The sequence below is a fragment of the Mytilus galloprovincialis genome, chromosome 7 (assembly GCF_965363235.1).
Source record: "Mytilus galloprovincialis chromosome 7, xbMytGall1.hap1.1, whole genome shotgun sequence".
Lineage (NCBI taxonomy): Eukaryota > Metazoa > Mollusca > Bivalvia > Mytilida > Mytilidae > Mytilus > Mytilus galloprovincialis.
The window spans coordinates 18,819,923-18,843,850 of record NC_134844.1 but is presented as its reverse complement, the minus strand read 5'-3'; the positions used below and the strand labels follow the sequence as shown (position 1 = coordinate 18,843,850).

Here is a 23,928-nt window from a genome sequence, read left to right as displayed (position 1 = left end):
TGGCTTCTACAAAAGGGATTGATTATAAATTTTGTTTTCTTCTTTATGATTTTAAGTTATAGCGGGTAAACAATTTTGACATTTGCCGCCGTATAGCCGATTTTGCATGTCGATAGTTTTTATAATACTCGTACAAAGAATCCTGTCAAATTTGGCCCGCGTTATAGAAGGGAAAGATTAAGATTTGTTCTTAAGCCTGAAAATGGTGAGTTGCTACCTGAAAGTAATTCTAAAATTTGAAGTTCATCAACTTCCTGTTTGTCGATAGTCTGAAATTTAACAACGCTCATTGTCAAATTTTTCTTCGTTTCAATGAAGGTGAAGGGCAACGATCAGTCATGCTATAATATTATGTTAGCTCAATCAATTGCATTAATCGATTGAGGGGAAAACAAGTTTATTGGTCTTGTTTAACATCAATTTGCTTTGGTGAGAGCTTTATATTTGAATTTCTCAATTAATACTGCGGATTCATTTATTTTCGTAGGAACGAATTTTTGTGGATATATATTTTTTATGTATATTTAAGTATAATAACAGTAATGTGAAGAAACATAATTTTAAAGATTCATTTAAAAAGTCCATAATTGTTGTTCCTTTCTTTTGAATAACCATCAAATGCTAAAAAATGTAAACACCATGTTATCATGTTATTAATTTCATGCGTCCAAAGTTATAACAATAATATCCTCAAGAACTGATCATCCACAAATAGAGTTATCGACCCAGTACTGTAAAAAAAATATGAAAAAAACACTTTATTAATTTCATGTTTCCGAAGCGCTTTTCTGGATTTAGTTTCACTACCGGTTTATAACAATCTGGTATGGTTTTGTCCTTATAGTGCTCTTAAATTTATTCAGCCCTCTATATTTCTAACCATGATCCTCGCATGTGTGTAATACAGAAAAAAAACCAGATAAAAATGTATACAAACAACAGTTTAAATCCAATAACAATAACCAGGTGAGCTGATGCGTTGTGATTCCTTTATATCCGGAAACGATTATTTCATCTGAAAAGTTGAACCTAATTCGATTAAGGTTAAAATAAAACCTGAATACTCGTCTGTTTTTAACTTCAGTAAACTACTGTCGCCCTAATTTCTACAATAGCGTTGGAACTTTATTTCCATGGCATTACATATGTTGATACTTGTACTGATTATCTGTTTAAAGAATACAAATATTGATAGCTTGAGCGAGTTATCTAAACTGACGTATGATCATTTATACACAGAGGGATTAAAAGCGTTAGAAACAGGAAAATGGTTTCAGTGTGTTGGGTTTCTCAAAACAGCTATCGAAAGCAGGAAATTATATAAGGAAACAGTGTTTACCTGTAAATTAAAGTGTCGTGAAGGGTCAGAGTTTGTTGATAATCCAAACTTGAACACCATAAATGACATTGATGATTTGTTGAAATGGAAATCATTTTCAAAATTAGTTAAGGAATACCAGTGTACGAAAAGCTGCCAAGAAAATCAATTAGGGTTTGAACAGATTGAAAATTCTGAAAAAATCGACACAGATTTTGACAACCATGAACCATACAGACATCTTCAGATTTGTTATGAAGAGGTATTTATTTTTTCAAGTTAGAAATAATATTTATCGATCACTTTGAAACCATGTGAACTACATTTTCTTTAATAGTATTATTTTTTTGCGTACTAGTAATCAATATTTTTTTTAAATTTTGTGTATGTTGATCAAGGAATATTTTTTTCTATAGAAAGTCGACTTCCCCTATATCACCGCCTTTTTCATATACATATGAAGCAGACGTCACGGCAGAAACCTTAATAGTCTGATAAGGAGTAAGCATTTTCATTTAATGTCATGATTTTTTTTACAGATGATTTCTAACTGTAATAATTTAAAGTTTGGTACAAACTTTGATGGCACTTACCTTATTGAACTTGATGATATACTTATATATATATTTATACCAGTTGTGTAAAGGGAATCGTTTTACAAGCAATTGAATAAGATTGTATATACAGCAAATATCTGTAGAAAATTTTAGCGTACACAGCTTATTCACAATGGAAGACATCATAAACATAAAAAAGAAGATTTAGTATGATTGCAAATGAGACAACTCACAACCATGTTTGACAAAAAAGTATATTTACGTTTCATGTAAGACATGTAAAGTTTTTAATGTTTCAGTTAAAGAGATATACGGATGCATCATGTGCTGCTTATACATATTACCTAAGGAATCCTACAGATGAGGAAACCATTGATAGTATTAATACTTACAAAGAAGAGTTTAATGTTAACGAAGAAGACATCAAGAATTTAGAGACTAAAAAGTATCAGGTAATGGGATTCACGATCTGTTTTCAATAGGTATATAACTTGCACCAGAGCAGAGTAAATATCATTTCAAATTGCGAAAAACAAATTATCTGTATTCAACTTAATGCAAAAATAAGCATTATACAGTTTTTTCTATAGTAAAATACAGAATTTGTCTTATTCGCCGTTTCAGAATCTAATGCATCCTGAGTAATATTTTCAGAAGTGTACACCAAAACGTTGTGATTGATTAAAAATGCCATAAACAATGGAAATTCAACCAATGACGTGGCGTTATTTTCATTTTTCGGTACGAACAATGAAATTACCCATGATTCTTTAGATTCTGAAACGGCCAATTACAACATCATACCACTCATATTTATAAAGAAAATTTGAAACATTAGCTTCTTTAGTCTGTAATTGTGTACTTGGCAGAATGAGTTTTGGAATGATATTTGCATATATTATCCAATATCTTAGAGAATAGCACTAATAATGCATATTTAGATCTTGTAATCAACAATGATATTTTGTCCGCGCCAGGAATATAGAATCAAAGGTGAAGAGGTTTTTGATCAGAATGATTGGACTAAAGTAATTGAATGGATTGAAATTGCAACTAAGGAATACTATCAAGAGGAAGAAAGGTGCCGAGTAGAATGTGAAGATCATTTTAACCACCAATCTGCCGTAAACTTCATTCAGGCTATAGCTGGTAAGTGTTTACATTATTACCGTTACTCGTCAACAGCAACTTAATTAAACGTAACTACATTTGATACAAACATTATGTTACGGGTTAACATATTTGCGAGCATTCAATCCCCCCTGGTACCTGGAATAGTGATGTAAAAACAAAACGTAAGAACAATAACATTCACGGTACCAATTTTTCTGCACCAAATGCGCATTTATTTAGCAAATAGTAGAAACGACCTGACATTTAGCACACACGGCTAAAAAAAGTAAAAAGACTTAAAACACGGAGTACTGACGATGCATACTAAAGCCTAATGACAAAGCTTGAGCTATGTCGGCTAGACAAAAAGTGCATATTAGGTAAATATGACAGTGATAAAATTGAAAAAATCAAAGTACTGAAACGGTCAACAAATTTGTGATCGTGACTTTATAGAACTTTGTTTGTACTATCAGGAGCAACACGACGGGTGCCATATGTGGAGCATGATCTGCTTACACTTCAGGAGCACATGCGATCACCAGTTATTGTTGGGTTGGTGTTGCTAGTCTATACTTGTATGGTTGTGTCTTGTTTTATGTTTGCCTGTTTGTCCTTTACTCTTTTAACCATGGCGTTGTCAGTTTATTTTCGATTCATGAGTTTGAACGTCCCTCTGGTATCTTTATTCCCTATTTTGATATAAGCATATTTAGCTAAATAGAATAAAGGGAAGAAAGAATTTTTGATGCTCAGAGGGAGAAGCAACAACTTTAAAGATAGCGGTATGAAAAACGGAATATATACAAAATGTAATGGATATTTGAAAATATTAGTTTTATGTTTTTTGATTACTAGTATTTAAAGGTCGTTAATTAAAAGCAGTACAATTTGCATTCAAGTTTTAAAATCCTATTATATTATTAAAGATTATTAACTACGTACGAATTCTATATATTGCTGGTAAGTTACATTTGAAACATGTGGTGAAGTATTTTCCAATAAGGACGTCATATATATAAACATTTTTACCGGATGAATACATCGAGTTAATGCATTCTGAATTCAGGATTAGTTGTACAAATATGTTTAACTAATGATCGGTAAAGCATGTGATACTTTCGTTTAATGTATGTTTTTATTGGTAATAAAATATCGTAATAAGCATTTATTTTTTTCTAATTATTTGTTAATGTTTATTTTATACCAACCGAAATTTTAAAAGTTAAATACAGTCTTATTCTTCCTCCTAGTCGGACATCCTACAAATTTTGATTTTTTTTTTGTATACAAATCTGTGTTTGAATAATTACATTAGACAATCATTTGAAAGGGGAAACATCGATTGTAAACCAATTTGCAAATTATGCACCTCGAACATAAAGATTTTATCGAAACACAACATATATACTAAGATATGAAAGTTTTCGTGATCACTACTAACATTTATTTGGCGATGGAATGTATTTTATTTTTTCTATTACCAAAACGTTATATACCTATATGGATTTATTATCTTTCAGATCGATAGGTCATTGTTTCGAAGAATCAACCCGGACGATACCATATTTCATTGAAATATTCTTCCATTCTCAATTTTAGTCATGACATAAAATAATGACCTGTGTGAGGTCATTATTTTCCTTTATAAAAAAACAACTATAATTTAATTCAACATTTAATTCGTATGATAGTTTAATTTGTTTTGCCAATTGGGGAATTTATTTTTTGTAAAGTTCCATCTTTGATAGGTTTAACAAAAAATCGTCATTGACGCGCATTTTAACTTTAAAAACAAATAATATAATGTTTTGTCAAATTATCGGTACAATAAATGGACATTATCATGTATGTGAGATGAATTTAAAAGTAAAATTTTCATTACACTTTTGAAACAATGCATATTCGTGTGTAAGATATTTGAAAATCTTATTGACTCACACTGAATAGGCAATCATGATGTCACCTACATGACATGAATTGATATTCGTTTATGTGTTACGTGTTCATGTATTACGATTATGTGCTCTATTCATGTCAGTTCTTTACTTTTTACATCTATATATTTTTTTTACTTCTTAAATTACAGGTTAAATTATGACGCAGTTCCATTGCTGATTATATCTTTTTCTTTTATAGGTCACTATATTTCTGTGTTAGAATGTCAACTGAAATGTCAAAGGAAGCTGAGCTTTATACATACAGATTACTTCCCAGATTTTGTTGGACAGAATTATCATCTTCTTCAAACTGCATATTACAAAAGTGAGTAAACCATCACTAAGGTACGCCTTTCCTACTTCTGTTTTTAAGTTTTAGACACAAACTAACTGCATTCATCTTACACATGACTATATCACAAATTATTCAAAACCAATGCGTTGTTAAAGCAATGGAGAAATTTTATCCCGCAATATTCAAATAGTTTTTAACCGGATTTTTGTGACAAAAATGTCGGTTATTGATTTGGGGATGTACGGCGGGCGGCCGGGCGGGCGGCAATCAAATGTTGTCCGTGCATTAACTCATGAACCGTTCAACCAAAGCTTTTAAAATTTTATTATGTTATTCCTGACAACTATACGAAGGTCAAGTTCAATAATGGCGATTTTGACTTTTACCGTTCAGGAGTTATGGTTCTTGAAAGATTGAAAAATGGAGTTGTCCGTGCATTTACGCATGAACTGTTCTACCAAAGCTTCCCAAATTTTAATATGTTGTTACTAATGAAAGAATGGAGGTCAAGTTCAATAATGACGAATTTGACTTTTACCGTTCAGGAGTTATGGTTCTTGAAAGATTGAAAAATGGAGTTTCCAGTCGTGTCCGTGCATTTATGCATGAACTGTTCTACCAAAGCTTCTGAAATTTTAATATGCTGTTACTGATGACAAAATGGAGGTCAAGTTTAATAATGACGATTTTGACTTTTACCGTTCAGGAGTTGTGGTTCTTGAAAGATTGAAAAATGGTTTTTCCCGTCGTGTCCGTGCATTTTCTCATGAACCATTCAACCAAAGCTTTTGAAATTTTAATATGTTGTTACTGATGACAAAATAGAGGTCAAGTTCAATAATGACGATTTTGACTTTTACCGTTCAGGAGTTATGGTTCTTGAAAGATCGTAAAATGGCGTTTCCATTCAGGTTGTTGCATTTACTCATGAACCATTCAATCTAAGCTTTTCAAATTTTAATATGTTGATACTGATGACAAAATGGAGGTCAAATTTGATATTGACGATTTTCACTTTCACCATTCATCAGTAATGGTTCTTGTGATATTGCCAGGACACAAATAAATGTTAATAAATCCGGTTTGCTGTCGTTGTGACAGCCTCTTGTTAACATTTAACCCTACAAAAACTAGACCATAGCAAAACTTAAATGATGTTTACTAGATACGGTTGTTTAATGATGTTTACTAGATACGGTTGTTTATTTAAGGAATGACTGTAATATTTTTTCTGTCTATGAAGAAATAACATAAAAAATTTGGTGCACACTGAATAACGCGCGTAGCGGGTTATTTAACAGTTTGCACCACATATTTTATGTTATTTCGAATAGACAGAAAAAATATTACAGTAATTTCTTATAATTTAATTCTAAATTCCATTTTAAACCGTAGAAAACCACGAAAAACGTTGATGACGTCACGGTCACATGACTAAATTATGTCTATGGGCTCATAACAAAATAACGTCAGCCAATCAGAAGACGCGTTACATCCAAAATTAGATTATATTTAAATATGTCGCATTTGATAAAGTTTAACAGTTTGGATGTCTCTTTGGTATCTTTCGCCTCACTGGTTTTTCATTCTTTCACGATCAATCGCATAACCTTTCCACATTAACTTATAATTTCACGATCATGTCTCTTGATATACCGAAAGACAATATAACTATTATCAGACCGGTCAAAAAACTTATCTGGACTTTAAAGTTTTTAAAGATATTATTGAAACAACAGATTGTGTTTCTACACTAACATACTAGATAAATGTTGTTAGTAGATAAGTTTAAATGTTTTACAATGTTTAAGAATACTATTCAGTCGATTGACACGATGCTTGTCAATAAAAAAATGAACATCCTTATTTTGGTAGTTTGTACTCATATTTAGGTGGAAACGATGAACAGGCCTTGGAATGTGCAGTTACATATCTTGTTTTCAATCCAAACGACGAGGACACTTTAAACAACAAAACATACTTTATGAAAAAATTGGGATATAACAGTGAAAATTTTAAAGCTCGGCAGGTAAAGAATACAGTTTGGAAAGTTTGTTTTTTAAAATGCTTCTCAACTTTATAGTTTGGTTTCAACTATTTGAAATTAGACGACTGGTGAATCTTATTGATAAGAAGACTAGTTTTGTTGGTGAGACAACAATCGTACACAAAATAAAACATTATGACTGAGCAACACGAACCATAACTGTTACATGGTATGCAATATGGCATCAAAATACACGTATTGAAATGAAATTTGGTAAACAAATATTTAAAGTCAATTATAAGGAAAAGACTATCTTAACATCACATATACATTTTTGCATAATACTTTTTGCAAGTTATCTATCTAGGTAAGGCTGTTCAAATCTTGATCCAACCTTGGAATTAAGGCTTATTTGAATTGTTTCCTCGTCCCACTTTTCCTTGACTGCAGTGCTACGATTTACTACTAATGATAAGAAAATAAGAAACAGAGAAATTATAACTCAGATTGTATTTTCACTGAACGATTCACACATCTTATGATATTTTCATGCTTATAAAAAATAGTTTTGTATACTTATAAGCTTCTTTTATCACTTGGTTTAAGGAAGCTGTAGAACATCAGAATCGCAGAACGGATATGTTACAGTTGTTGTACTATATACGAGACAAACTCAATGAGATTATGGAACACGGAGATAATGACGAAAAATTAAAGAATTTTGATGGGTCCGACAAGAACCATGTGAGTTATAGATTTCAAAAGTTCAGTTACAACTTGAATCTGATAAAAATAACTACTTATACTGCAGATACAAAAAAAATGTGAGTTTATTCAATTTTTTATTTCCAAATTTATAGTTGAAAGGTATGCTAAATGTCATCGAATTTCAGGGTTGTGAGAGTATAATTCCTTTAAATAAGGATTTCATTTTCATATTCAAATCTTTAATTTTAGCTGATTAAGCTGCTTGCAAAGGTTATGACTACATTGATGTTATATTATTGTATCAGTCATTTGCTCGTTTTTCTATTCAAATGTCTGCTATTTTAATATTTTTGTTTTATTTTAGTTAAGAATTTTATTAATTTGAGCAGAGTCAGAATGAAGACATTTCTTTTTTATTTTCTGTATTGATATGCTTTAATAATATACCTTAGATATTTCAGGAATTAGGATGGTACGAATTCTATATCCTCAGTTTAGGTTGCACTTCTGTAAAATGGACAATGCAATTTCCCCTAGAAACTTCAAGGCTAAAACTATGTCCACTTTTACTATGAAGTTTCGTAAAAAAATATATCCTAGAATGGAAAATTAATAGCACTTCTATTTAATTCAAAGGTAAAAAAAAAGGCGACAGTAGTATACCGGTGTTCAAAAGTCACAAATCGATTGAGAGAAATCAAATCCGGGTTACAAACTAAAACCATGGGAAACATATCAAATATAATAGGAATACAAAGGATCAATAGGAACACTGAAGTGCAACCAAAAACAAACTCCAACAAAAATAGTAAAACAAACTATTTGATAGCAACTGCCATATTCCTGACATGGTACAGGACCGTGTTTAACGGCTAGACAAACCTCCCGCTTTATGACCATGCCAAAACATAGGGCTGTGCTGCATTTTTTTTAACTTATAAGTCCGAAATTCTAAGAAAAAATCAAAATCACAAAAATACCAAACTCCAACGAAATTTCAAAACGGAAAGTCCCTAATCAAATTGCAAAATCAAAAGCTCAAACACATCAAACGAAAGGATAGCAAATGTCATATTCCTGACTTGGTACAGGTATTTTCTTATGTAGAAAATGGTTGATTAAACCTGATTTGATAGCTAGTTAAACCTCTGACTTGTATGACAGTTTCATGAAATTCCATTATATTAACATCGATGTGTGAAAAAAACAAATAGACACAATAGGTAAACACATCAAATTGGGTTACAGTATTCAACATTGTGTTAAAATCTTAATCACTATAAAACTAAGTTTAATCTTATACTTAAACGTTGTACTACCCCTAACTTTACTTTTGGTTTTCCATAGAATTCTATTTTCGTCGCTACCAAGTGTTATAATACTGGTAATATTCCTAAAATTAAACATAGAGATCATACCTTGGAACCAGTGCGTAAACAAAACAAAATATCTATGAATATTATATATCTCCTCAAAAGAGACGTGTACTTGTGATATGGGAAACAGCTGATTTACAAAGTGCAACCTATACTAACATTAATTCAAATAGAAAATCTATTTTTCTCACAACAAATCTTAGTTATCACAAGCATAGCCTTAAAGAATCACTTGGTGGTTTGTGAACAACTGTGTTTATTTCTAGAGTGTTGATTATGAAAACACATTTAATTAGTTTTTTATCATTTGTTTTTCAGGAGACCAAAATTCAAAGTGAACTAAGTTCCGGTACCTTAAAGAAACACGGAAATCATGTGAAAGTAAATGAAAAAAATGGTTTCGGAGAAGCAGTGATTGAAAATGGCAGAATCATAGCTGATGGGTTCCTAAATAAAAACCAGTGTCAACAACTAATAAACTTTACAAATGTATGAATCACCTTTCCAGACATTTAAACGAGCACCCGTGACATAGGCAATAAATATTGTTTTAGAAATACAAAATAGTATTCAATAAAGATGAAAAGTCTTTAAGATTTTCCAATTTGTCTACTAAAAAAAAAAATCATTTCCTATCACATACTCTTTCTTTATAACACCATCGAATTTTTTTTTCGAATCTGCCAGTCCTGTAAAAAGTAAAATCACAAAAATACGGAGCTCCGAGGAAAACGGAAAGTTCCAAAACAAATGGCAAAATCAAATGCTCAAACACGTTAAACAAATGGATACCAACTGTAAGATACTGCATGTGTTGTAATTTCATAACATACTCGGCCTTCTAACAATGTACACTTCAAAAAGATTTGAAGTATGATAAACATATAATGATGCTTGGATTGAAAAATTATATCAGAGTCGTCTTTCTTTAAAACAAAACAAAAAACATATAATGCTATATAAATGTTTTATGTCTATCGCATAAATCAAACGTTTGCCTTAATTTCAAATTTTCATTAATTATTCATCGGTTTAAACAACTATTGTCTCTTTTGCACTTTTTATTCCAGATAGTAGGACCGAATTCTGATGGCCTTTGCATTCTGAATATAGCTGATAGCTTAGAGGTACAATATGTGTTGCTTTGTTATTCAATGAGTTGGCATTATTGAAAGGGGTAGGCAAACTGAAAGCTTTGGTTATTTAACGGTAGTAACAAAAACCTAAAAATATCAGTATCTGTTGTATTTGTTAACAATCAGGTGTCATTTACATTTAAGACCAAACATTGCCTCGAGGTCACTACAATGTGTACACGTCCGGTTATAGTTATATCATTTTATGTGTTACCGTGTACTTTGAAGTTAATTTCGAATTAACGTATCGGACTTATACACACTATCATATATAAACATCAGTTATGATTGTGAAATGTATGATATCTTTGTCATTGATCATATTATTACTATAAGTCTTACATTCAGTAATCATCAATCATTGTATTCGCATTGTAACTATGTGATATTTTGGTAGAGAATTTTCCATATTGTAAGATTTACGCAAACTGTATACTTGAATTGTCTCTGAAAAACATTTGGTGCATATATACTCATCACAGACACACCAACCAAAATTTCGAACGTCAAACTCGCGTTTCGTCGACAAAAGACTCATAAGTGATGTTAGAATAGATCTGCATCAACCCTGTGGTTGTATTTAAACTCATCACATACATCAGAAATTGAATTAGGTACACAATACGCTTTGTATGTCCAAAAAAGACTCACGATTTAGGCTCGAATCAACAAATTGAATGGGATGTGTTACTCACAAAGATGGTGTGATACACCATACCAAACTTGATATACCTGACACTATGGTAATAAGAAGTAATTGATAAATAATATCATTACTGTGTTTCAAATAGAAATGTCAAACTTTGATTCCTTTGAAAAAAATCCATGCCTTTCGATAAAAAATCAAAATGATAAAGAACACACTATGTTTCAGTATGAATAAATAAGCTACACATATTGAGTTCAGCGTTGAATTAAAAGCAACATATTTGTATATTCTGAAATTTGACATTATTATAAATTTTATTCACAGCATGTAAAGAAAAACACAAAGTTGGAAAATTCTTTAAGATTGATTTCATGGGCTGGTGATCAGGGTCGAAATGTCATGGCCAATTTGTATAACAAGACGAAGTTATTTGTTGAAAACTCTTTCATTGTTTGTGATGATCCGGAGAGAGATGATCAATGTACGTATTAGCAATACAAATTAAAAAAGTGCAATATTTACATGAAATACATTTCCGTTTCTTGATAGATCCACATAAGCAAACGGATAACTCTGCAAATACTGTTTACAACTGGGTATCAGAGTAACTTAATCCATGAGTACACATTTCAGGACTTCGATTTTCACAACATTGCAAAAAATGGTGGAGGGTATCACCATCCCAGTAGTCAGCACTTCCCAGGAGTAGATTACCTTAGCCGTATTTGGTACAACTTTTTTTGGAATTTTGAGTCCTCAATGCTCTTCAACTTTTTACTTGTTTGGATTATAACTATTTTGATCGGAGCGTCACTGATGAATCTTATGTAGACGAAACGCGCGTCTGGCGTATTGAATTATAATCCTGGTACCTTTGATAACTATATACACCACTAGGTCGATGTCACTGCTGGTGGACGTTTCGTCCCCGAAGGTATCACCAGCCCAATAGTCAGCATTTCGGTGTTGACATGCATATCAATGATATGGTCATTTTTATAAATTTCCTGTTACAAAACTTTTTCTGAATTTTTAGAAAAACTAAAGATTTTCTTATCCAAGGAGAAGTTTACCTTAGCTGTATTTGGTACAACCTTTTTGGAATTTTGAGTCCTCAATGCTCTTCAAACGTTTTACTTGTTTGGCTTTGATAACTATTCAAGTATATAGAAAGTTTACTTCATAAGATCAAGAATGTTTCGTTTTCAGTATAAAATTAAAAAGAGATGTTGTGTGATTGACAGTTAGATAACCATCCATCAAAGTAAATATAGATTAATATTATAAAATGATAATATGCCAACGTACAGCCTTTAACAATGAGAAAAAACACATATGGCCGTATATTCGCTTATCAAAGGCTCCGACATGAAAAATGTAAAACAACCCAATCTAGAAAATCAACGGGCTTATTTATATAAACAATATATGAAAACCAAATATTCAGTGTCGGATTCACTGCACTTAGACACACAGTGTTTATTATCACTTTTGTTATTAACCTTTATACAAATTTTACTGTACTTATGCTATTAAACTTATAACCGTAAAAGATATAAATTTTTAAAGAGTTAAACAATGATCATACATTTGTAATCATGATTCCAAAGTTTTTAGAATTCTTTACAGATTCAGAAGGTTGCATACCACAAGAGTATGGCAGTTGTTTAACTGCAGAAGAGATTGACGATCAAGAACTCATACATCATAAATTTGTGTAAGTTGCAGCTTACTTCTGTTTACATTACTTAGTCATTAACACCAATTGCATGAACATATAATAATATATTATATTAACATACTGATGAAAAAATACTAATACTACAAGCGTATTACAACTGTCATGGGATTTATCACTTCGAATTAGCGGTTTATTCGAAAGTGATAGGATATGGTTTAATTTTTGTTTTATTTGCAATTAAAATGGTTTCATTCATCTTGAAAGACCTCTTTATGGCATGTCATATGAAACATATACATGGAACCGGAAAACACTACACAATATCACTACAAAACATATCTTCTTTTGATAGCAGTAGATACAGAACTCGGTAGTCAATGGTCGCGGAATTATAGTGTGAAATCAGATAGATGTATGACTTTCTTTTTATTTGCAGATACTTTGAGCTGAATTATTATAATCTCATTAGAGTATATATAAGGTCGATTTTGTTTAGGAGGTCTTATAATAGGTCTCAGATAATGTAATGAAACCATGCCTGTCTGTATATTTTGTAACCACGCTTGTAAGGGCATTTGTACCTTCTCAACATATCTTATCTTCAATAAAATCTATGTCCTTCTCTTAGTTCCATTTTATTATTCTGTAGAGTTTCAATCTTCTTGTCTGATGAAAATGAACCAGGGCATTTTAGTTTTCTTGACAGAAGACATAAAAGAGAAGTATATAAAATTATTAGTTCTTGCCAAATTTGATTTTAATAAAATCACAAAAATACCAAACTCAAAGGAATATTCATAACGAAAAGTCCCTTTTCAAATCGCAAAATCAAAATCCCAAACACATCAAACCAAAAGATAACAACTGTCATATTCCTGACTTGGTACAGACATTTGATGAGGAGCTGCTGATCTACAACTGCTGCTGTTAATAGCATTAACTAAATCACTCCATTGCACTAACTTATATTGTGATGATCAAATTATTTGTATTGCTCTGTTTAGGGTCCAGTCACTACTTTGCCTAGCTGACCTGGTATGGCATTTTCTTGTGTAGAAAATGGTGGATTAAACATGGTTTTATAGCTAGTTAAACCTCTCAATTGTATGAAATTCGCTTTAAATGCAAAGAAGTGTTTTCTTCTTTTGCATTTATTTCTAAGAACATATATCAAAAGGTGTTTCTGAGGACTTCTATGAATAATTTATTTCCGATATAAAGTGGCACTGCTAATCAAAATCAACATACATTCTCCCTGCATTATTGTGATATATTATCAAAATCATTTTACTTTGGTTAGAATTAAAAAAAAAATCATTGTCATACCCCATAAATTAATCATCTACAATAATCTTTATTATTTTGAATAAATGCAGTTTAAAAAAGGGTAGAAGGTACGAAATTTTAAAAAATCCACTATTTTTTGTTTGCCCAATTATCAATTGAAGGCAAACTAGTGAAATAATAGTTCATTTTAAGCAGCCAGTTTGGTTCAATTTGAACACTTAGCTACAAATTGGTTATGCATGAATCAGGCGTGTTCAGTTGTTTACAGGAACAAATGTCAGCAAGTATAAACCATTTGATTGAGTGACTCGATCAATCAGACTCATTCGTATACAGGTAAAACGATGATCAATTATATTTTATACCTATTACATGAAATCAAACTGACCTAGAAAACTCCAATTGCACGATTTAGCTATCTATTTACATCTTTATCTGTATTTATATCGGGTTATATGAATACCAGCAATCGTTTGGGTTGCCTCGATGGTTAACGTAGATGACGTCCATATTAAGATACACACGAAATGCTTTCACATGTTATCGAGCCAATGCAATGTAAATTGTTTATTTTCGACTTTTTTTAATTTAGATATACGCTTTTGTATGTTATAAATCAAATATCAGAATTTGAGTCGAATCGGTGAATATGAATTTGATAGTGCATGCCCCTTTTATACAACAATATTATCGTATCAGGAATATTTATACATTTAAAGTCTGTACTTAACTTTTAACATTGTTTGTCAATGCAAAATAAAAGTCTTTTATGAAGGTTAACTTATAAAACATAACTGTACAACAAAATGTGTTAATGAAATATTAAGATTAGATTACTTGTGATGAAATTGACAGATGTCTGTTGTGTCAAAATGTGGACGAGTTGTTGGCTTTAGATTATCTGACAGGCACAGATCAGAGAGATCAGTAACACAGAGATGTTCTATGGTTTTCATTTATTCATCTAACAAACAAGAGGACAATCCAGTCAAAACATATCTTAGGGACTTGGATAAAAGACGTGATAAAGTTATAAAATCGAACACAGAAGACATGAGAGAATTTTATGAGAAAGGTAAAAATAAATAAAAAATTAATGACTTTAAAAGATTTGCAATTCGAAATACAACCTTTTGTGGAAGTTTTCGAATCCAACTAACAATGTTTATACTTTACGCCAATGCCGTAAGAAACTAAACGGGATGGAGAAAAGACCTGAATGAAGCTTTTAGTATATTTTTTTTGTATGGAATCAAACATTTTATTCCGAAGAAAATGTTTCCCCAACACCCATAAATATGGTCATTTTTGATAAACAAAAATTTTTCCTTGAAAAATAAGATTACACGTAGACATAAAGACAATCGTTTAACAAGTGCAACATACATGTAAAATATTCTTTTCAACTTCTGTACGTTGATGTTTTAGAAATTTAAAAGTAACTCTGCGTTGCTGGTTTCGAAAATGTGATTGCCATTTTAACATTTTAGGTGTTAAAATTAGCATGGGTGAAAAAGAATTACAAAGTAAACTAAGATTTGCAGCTGACGGACTTCTAACTGAAGAGCAGTGTCAAACACTGATAGACATCAACCAGGTAACTAGGAAGAACCAATCTCTCCTGCATTAAATTTGCTCTATTGCCATTCTGAAAAGATGTATACAAATCGGCAAAATGTTATGTGTGTTATTTGGAGTTGTAGAAAAATTACGTAAATCTAAATACGTACTAACTTTATAATAGATTCATACGCATTTTAGTAACTTGCAAGTTTTGAGTATTCATTCAATCAGGCAAAATTATAATGTTCTTAAAACAATCTTTTGTTGGAAGAGAAGCTATATATATAATTTTAGATACATTTTTATTCATTTTTGTAGTACATGTATATGTTTCTCATTGTAAATTTGAGAGAAAAAAAAACACATTTTAACAATAGTCTCTTCAGCAACAATGTTAAAGGCTGAGTAAATTTTAGTTTTATTTGTAAATTTTGAAGTGTTAAATGATCTTTACGAATACTGTTTATCAGTGATATAATCAAATTCTCAAATGAAGAATTATTTGGATGTCAACCCCTTGTGTGATACAAATCCATGAATAATTTGATGGACGTCTCAAAGGTTCACTTATTGATTTGCAAACGCCTTTATGAGTTTGGAAATACTTGTTATAAAGGATTAGAATCTGTCCTATTTCGTCATTAACTTTTTGATTTTTCTTGTTTTTCCTGTCACAGAAATTCAATCTTGGAATTATTTGTTATAAGACTGACCGGAAAGCGTTATATAGTATTAAAGAGAAGTCAATAGAATTGTCTATTCCGAATGCTCGGTATTGACCGAGTTCAATTTTTTTTATCTGTATGTCTATTCAAAACTATTTCCTATTCGATATATTCATCGATGTAATCTTAGTCTGAAATGTTTATAAAAAATGAAAGTTCCATGGAAAGTATTTTTTTTCCAAACAGGAGAGGAAAATAACAAAGGACATAATCATGATTTAGAGGAAAACACACAACACGAATATCAAAAGAAATAGAAGACAAATAACATCCCATTGTCAAAGATCTACACCGTAAGCAAACATTTTGTTACGCTTGATAACTAGGCCGTTTATCTAGAAAACTAAGTTACAAATATAATTCTTTTTTCAGGAAGGAGCTATTGATGGAGACGGATTTGATTATAAGAAATCTCCTATGACTAAAAGTGAAATATTTGATGGACTTACTCTCAGTAGAGCTGCAGAGGTAACTCTCTATATATTCATATAAAACATACCGTAGATTCATATTCGATTGAATTTAATGTAAGGCTTCTTATAAAAATTTGACTCCAACAAGTTATAGGAAAATAATACATCATGATATAAAAAAGAAGATATGGTATGATTGCCAATGAGACAACTATCCACAAAAGTCCAAAATGACACAGACATTAACAACTATAGGTCACCGTACGGCCTTCTTGAAAAGATGCAATCTTTTAAGCTTATAACAGGACAGGCCCCCTAATTTAACTCAACTCATTTTACTAAGATATACATTTTTGTCAGCTTTTTTATGGATCAATTTCATTTAAAATACTCATTAATGTAAAGGTATAGTGTCATTTCTGATATTTCATATTAAAATTTAATGCTTTCCATATTCTTGTATTATAGTTGACATATTCTGGTATACTCAGTAAGCAGGCCCTTCGGCTTTTTCTAGATGCAAGTGATTATGGAAAAGTTTTGGTAGAAAAGTATTTCAACTTGACTCAACCATTATATTTTGATTACACTCAGTTGAATTGCAGGACTGCTGTAGAAGGTATTTTTTTCTTGAATTCATTGTTTGAAAATGAAAATTTTCTTCAGAAAATGATTGCACCAAGTTCGAAATATGATAGTTGTTTCAAGTCGTTCCGTTGATAAGTAAAGTCGCGCGTTTTGTTTTGTCATGTTTTTTTTTTTTTTACCTCTGACGTCATTACTTTGTCATTTGGTCTGTTGTCTCATTGGCAATCATATTATATCTTTTATATATATATATATATCAGAAGAACTTTCCTGGATTTACATTCATTAAAACGGTAAAACAAAACAGTTTGATTTCTGATAATGTGGAAACAGTAGATCCATATGATGTATAATCCTGATTGATTAACAGGTAATTTTACAAAAATGTTATAAACTGACAACTGCTGTTTACTGGCTGTTTTCGATATTTCTTTGAGAATTATTACGCCAATGACACCTCATCCGAAAAACAAGAATTTAATATTTTTAGTTTATGTACTTGGTAATAATACAGAGTTTTTTTTTCTTTTCAAATGTGATACTCAAACAATGCATTGCCCATATCTGCACCTTTGTCGTCAATGCTCTTCGACATCCTGCTTTATTTAACCTTTTTGATTTTTTAAGGTTGAGCGTAATTGCTGAGTCTTTTGTAGACGATTCGCGCGACTGGCGTACAAAATTGCGAAACAAAATTCAAGTTTGATATCAATAATGAGTTTATATTGATACGATATTCTATAGAAGGTTTGATGTTGCTCTCCGTTTTTCATTGACGTATGGTATCTTCTTATCTTGTTTACTTAAATATACATAAATTAGTTTAAACTTTTTAAGCCGATATAGACAATGCATTATGGTCAGACAGTATGTGTTTACAATGCTATTAGTCATCATGGATGTTATTCCAGGTGCACAAACGGGTAGAGAGGATTTAAGTCACCCAGTACATGGAGATAACTGTGACATACAAAAAGATGGCTCATGTATACGAAACCCTTCTGGATATGTACACAGAGACTTTAGGTAATATATTTTCTTATTCTTACCAAACTTTAACTTAGGTAAATTTTATTTGTACATGTATTAAAGCCATTTCTTCATTGTTGAAATTATGATATCAAGTTATTTTGTGGTCCTCGGATTTTTACATTTTTGACGTCACGTGTGTGTATGATCATACTTGCTGCCGTAATGCATTTATTATTCATTTTTAAAAACATTTATGAGAATAATCAAGTGTTTGTAATATTTTCCCTAATGATTATTAAATTGCGCCTCTGTATCAAGTACGATACAGAATTTCTCTACCCTCATTTTCAAAATTTAATTGATCTACTTTAGAAAGCTATCTAGGGTAGTCTCAATTTTCAAAGAAACAATAACCAGATGCTCCGCAGGGCGCAGCTTTATACGACCGCAGAGGTTGAACCCTGAACGGTTGGGGCAAGTATGGACACAACATTCAAGCTAGATTCAGCTCTAAATTTGGATTGTGATTAAATAGTTGACACAGCATAGGTTTCTGACACATAATGAATGTGGTCTAATGAACTGAAATTGTTTTTTGCCTTTGAGCAATTCACTATGCTGTTGAATATTAATCCTCTCAAAAAAATGTTTGGAGAAATTTTCTTTTTATTTATGAAATCTGAAATGAGACAAGTTTGCCCCCCCCCCCAATTTTTTTTTTCACATCCCCCTTTCCCTTATTCCAAAACTAATCTCAATTCAAATTTCTAATTGAGTTTGCAACAATAACTACTCATTTAAATACTTATTAAAATGTAAAAAAGTGCTTGTTATCACTGAATGGTAAAGATTGTTTTAATTTATCAGTTGGTAGTAAAAGTGAATATACATTGTATATTGTATAAAGCAATGATTTAAGTTGATTCAACTACTATTCTGGACAAAGAAAGATAACTCCAATTGAAAATATGAAAATTTCTTGCTATTGCACACTATTGTGCAATTAGATATTTCTTGCTATTGTGCAATACTGTGCAATTGAAAATATTTGCTATTGCACAATACTGTGCAATTGAAGATTTCTTGCTATTGTGCAATACTGTGCAATTGAAAATTTCTTGCTATTGCACAATACTGTGCAATTGAAGATTTCTTGCTATTGCTGAATACTGTCCAATTGAAAATTTCTTGCTATTGCACAATACTTAATATAATAATTTTGGATCCTGATTTGGACCAACTTGAAAACTAGGCCCATAATCAAAAATCTAAGCACATGTTTAGATTCAGCATATCAAAGAAGCCCAAGAATTCAGTTTTTGTTAAAATCAAACTTAGTTTAATTTTGGACCCTTTGGACTTTAATGTAGACCAATTTGAAAACGGGACCAAAAATTAAGAATCTACATACACAGTTAGATTTGGCATATCAAAGAACCCCAATTATTCAATTTTTGATGAAATCAAACTTAGTTTAATTTTGGACCCCGATTTGGACCAACTTGAAAACTGGGCCAATAATCAAAAATCTAAGTACATTTTTAGATTCAGCATATCAAAGAACCCCAAGGAGTCAATTTTTGTTAAAATCAAACTAAGTTTAATTTTGGACCCTTTGGACCTTAATGTAGACCAATTTTAAAACGGGACCAAAAATTAAGAATCTACATACACAGTTAGATTAGGCATATCAAGGAACCCCAATTATTCAATTTTTGATGAAATCAAACAAAGTTTAATTTTGGAACCTTTGGGCCCCTTATTCCTAAACTGTTGGGACCAAAACTTCCAAAATCAATCCCAACCTTCCTTTTATGGTCATAAACCTTGTGTTTAAATTTCAAAGATTTCTATTTACTTATACTAAAGTTATGGTGCGAAAACCAAGAAAAATGCTTATATGGGCCCCTTTTTGGCCCCTAATTCCTAAACTGTTCGGATCCTCAACTCCCAAAATCAATCCCAACCTTCCTTTTGTGGTCATAAACCTTGTGTTTAAATTTCATTGATTTCTATATACTTATACTAAAGTTATTGTGCGAAAACAAAGAATAATGCTTATTTGGGCCCTGTTTTGGTCCCTAATTCCTAAACTGTTGAAACCAAAACTCCCAAAATCAATCCCAACCTTCTTTTTGTGGTCATAAACCTTGTGTCAAAATTTCATAGATTTCTATTTACTTAAACTAAAGTTATAGTGCGAAAACCTAGAAAATGCTTATTTGGGCCCTTTTTGGCCCCTAATTCCTAAAATGTTGGGACCAAAACTTCCAAAATCAATCCCAACCTTCCTTTTGTGGTAATAAACCTTGTGTTAAAATTTCATAGATTTCTATTCACATTTACTAAAGTTAGAGTGCGAAAACTAAAATTATTCGGACGACGACGCCAACATCATACCAATATACGACCAAAAAATTTTCAATTTTTGCGGTCGTATAAAAAGGGAAAACTACAGCAAACTTCAAAGAAATTTACAGGAAACCAGAGTTGAACGCAAATGAATACATTTATTATTTTGTTTATCTACGTAAAATTAATCTCAATAATAAAATTAACGGTATCAATTTCACTAAATGAGCATTCGACAATTAATGTTTCTACAAAAATGCTTCAAGACAATTTATCTTAAATTTCAAAATGACACAAAGTCATCAGGCTTTTGGCTTTTTTTTTAACCAAGAACTTTTGCAGAAATGTTGTAAAGGTGATAATTATTCAGAAAAATATATATTTTATAAATGCTCTCATTGACATATCTATATTGCAGCTCGCTTTTATATCTGAATGGTGACTTTGAAGGTGGTGAATTCTTCTTTGCTCATAAAAATTGGTCAGCGCAGGTACATTTATTAAATGATTTAGAGCAAGTTAAACTTAGTTTACCGTTAACACAATCTAAAGCTTTATGAATGTTTTCATTGTGTGTTCCCGAAATTGTTTTAACTTTCAATAGTAATGAAGTTCTAATGCACTCGCTACGTTTTAGGGTATTTTTTTTAAATGTTACTCAGAATTCATTATATTCCGGAAAGGCGAATTACAAAACAAGATTTCAAAATAGCCCAACAAGTGTTTGTCGTAATCGTCTTTTGGTTTATAACACGTGGATATATATTCGTACATTATCAATATGGAGCCTTCATATTTTGATAAGTGTTATTTCAAATTGTCAGAAAAGGGTCATTAAGATATTTCACATTCACTTCATAGATAAAAGATAATCGTACATGTAACATGAAGATGTGGTATGATTCCCACATGAAACAACTATCCATCAAAGTTGCGAACAATAAGGAATTCATATATATATCTTTTTTTTTTATTCTCAATAAACCATCATTCTGACAAGGTATAGAGAAATACATATGTATAATATTTACAATATATACAATTTTCAATAAATACAATTAGTACAAGACATGTTACAAAAATAATTAATAGGGGTGGCGTCACGCTAGATAAAGCCAGGAGTTCACACAGATTTATTTATAGTTTTGATAAATTTGCAGAGTTTAATCAACTTTACCTTCTTTTTTGATGACATTAATAATTTATACTTTAAAATATTTGGCTTTGGGTAGCTATACTTTTCTATGTATTTTTTCCTCTCCTGTTCAAAAAAATGGCATTCCAAAATAAAGTGAAATTCATCCCCGAGTTCATTGTTTTTACATAGAGTACAGTTTCTATTTTGTCTGCTGGTGTTTAACCATCTACCAGCTTCAATGAGTAATTTATGATTGCAACTTTTTTCAAACTTTTTAGACTTTTACTAGAATATACTACTAACACAAACTAGTAACAAGCAACGACATACCCTGACTTTTAAATTTATCTATTTCTTTGCTAGGCTAGTTAAATATAATATTTAAATCTAGAATATCGAAATTTCATTTTATCAAATAAAAAAAGATTTTGTTTAATAAGATCATGTGGAAGGATACTATACAGAACTAAGAAATCAAAATTGTCAACGAAACAGAGACTGATCATGAAACGTGCGTTTGCTTATCAAACACTTCTAAAGAATACATAACTCTCCAGAAAAAAAAACCTTGTACTATTACTATTAAAATTTGATGACGAGCTGTATATGTGATAAAGATAACATAACATGATATTTAGTGTCCATTCCATTATTGGTCTCGATAATATGTCATAATCTGAGGTTTTTAATCCCTTTTTGTAAGTTCTTGTCATTTCGTAAAGACAGTTGATTTGTAACAAATGGTTTTGAAAATTTAACATTTAATATATATTGAAAGCAAGGTTTTAAGAATTTTCTTTGTGCATACCTGGATAATTAAAATGTGTCTTCCTGTCCTTTGTAGGTTTCAATCAAACCCAAATGTGGCATGATTGTAGGTTTTGATTCTGCTGAATTTCATGGTGTTAAAGCAGTTACAAAGGGTAGACGTTGTACACTAGCTATGTGGTATACCCTAGACAAACGATTTGAGGAACAAACTAGAATACAAGTCACAAAAATATTAGACAAAATACCAAATGAAGTAGATGCTCATGAACACAGTCAATATATGACAACTGAGAGTAAAAACAATAATGAAAAAGTGAAAATGCAAGAACAAGAAGGACACAAGACAAAAGAAAAGAATATACATTACCAAGAGAAAAGTGATATCAAAGAAGCATCGGTACAACAGAAACTCTACGATAAACATAGTAAAGAATTTAAACAAATAGTTAATGATAAGAATGACAAAGAGTTACCGAATCAAAAAGAATTAACTACAACTCAAGAAAATAAACTTAGGAAAGATGATGAAGAAGATGACGGAGTAACGATTGAAGTCGTTGAAAATGATGATATTCATGAACCAGTAACTGCTTATGAAAAGAGACAAAATTTGAATGCAAAACAAAATTCGCATACGGAATTATAATAAAACGTTATTTTCTTATTTTTTTCAAATAAACTGCATATGTCTATTAACATTAATAAGATAACATGAATTACCAAGATAATTGGAAAATTACAACAACCCACACCTACGACCAATACCAGACTCTCTGAAAAACAGGCGTACAAAAATTCCACTGCTATAAAAATGAGGCACAAAATGAAGTGGGGTAAAATAGTTTTTGCTTAAAAATTAATCTTACGATTAGTTTAATCGAGATCTGGATCTGGCATGTCAGTAACAACGGCAGTCCTTTGTTAATATATGTCAGACTTATTTTGAATTAATTTATCTTGCGTATTGCTGTGCGTTAGTAAATTTACCATACGCTGGAGGTATAGAGGAGCCTTGATATATCATAAAATAACTCCGCCGCATGTATGCGTTTGTCCCAAATCAGGAACCTCAAGCCTTCGTTAGTCTTTTGTCTTTTTTGTGTTTTTTGTTTTAAAATTTCAGCACATTTGTATATTTCTAAGTTTAGTGCTGCGTCCATTTCGCTTAACTGGTACAAAATGTTAATTAGGGGGCAGAAAATTGAGAATGAAAATGGGAAATGTGTCAAACAAACAACAACCCGACCAAAGAGCAAAACTGAAAATTTTTTCTTCATCTTAATCACACAAAATATCTTCAAGTATAAAGACAATTTTTAAGCACTTTTGCATGATATCGGTACTACTAAAATCATGTTG

At 31.1% G+C, this 23,928-nt stretch overlaps 1 protein-coding gene across 1 annotated transcript; it reads left to right on the top strand.

The window, feature by feature from the left end:
• The first annotated feature begins 1,120 nt into the window (after window positions 1-1,120).
• On the top strand, window positions 1,121-23,215 carry LOC143082456 (prolyl 3-hydroxylase 1-like). Its single transcript, XM_076258119.1, has 18 exons — window positions 1,121-1,580; window positions 2,175-2,327; window positions 2,853-3,024; window positions 5,128-5,253; window positions 7,116-7,252; window positions 7,817-7,954; window positions 9,613-9,783; window positions 10,365-10,421; window positions 11,404-11,560; window positions 12,709-12,796; window positions 13,410-13,482; window positions 14,903-15,122; window positions 15,538-15,644; window positions 16,708-16,803; window positions 17,217-17,367; window positions 18,248-18,362; window positions 21,079-21,151; window positions 22,643-23,215. Exons 1-18 carry the CDS (start codon window positions 1,134-1,136, stop codon window positions 23,213-23,215), a joined length of 3,054 nt encoding a protein of 1,017 aa, XP_076114234.1. The 5' UTR covers window positions 1,121-1,133.
• Window positions 23,216-23,928: the final 713 nt, after the last annotated feature.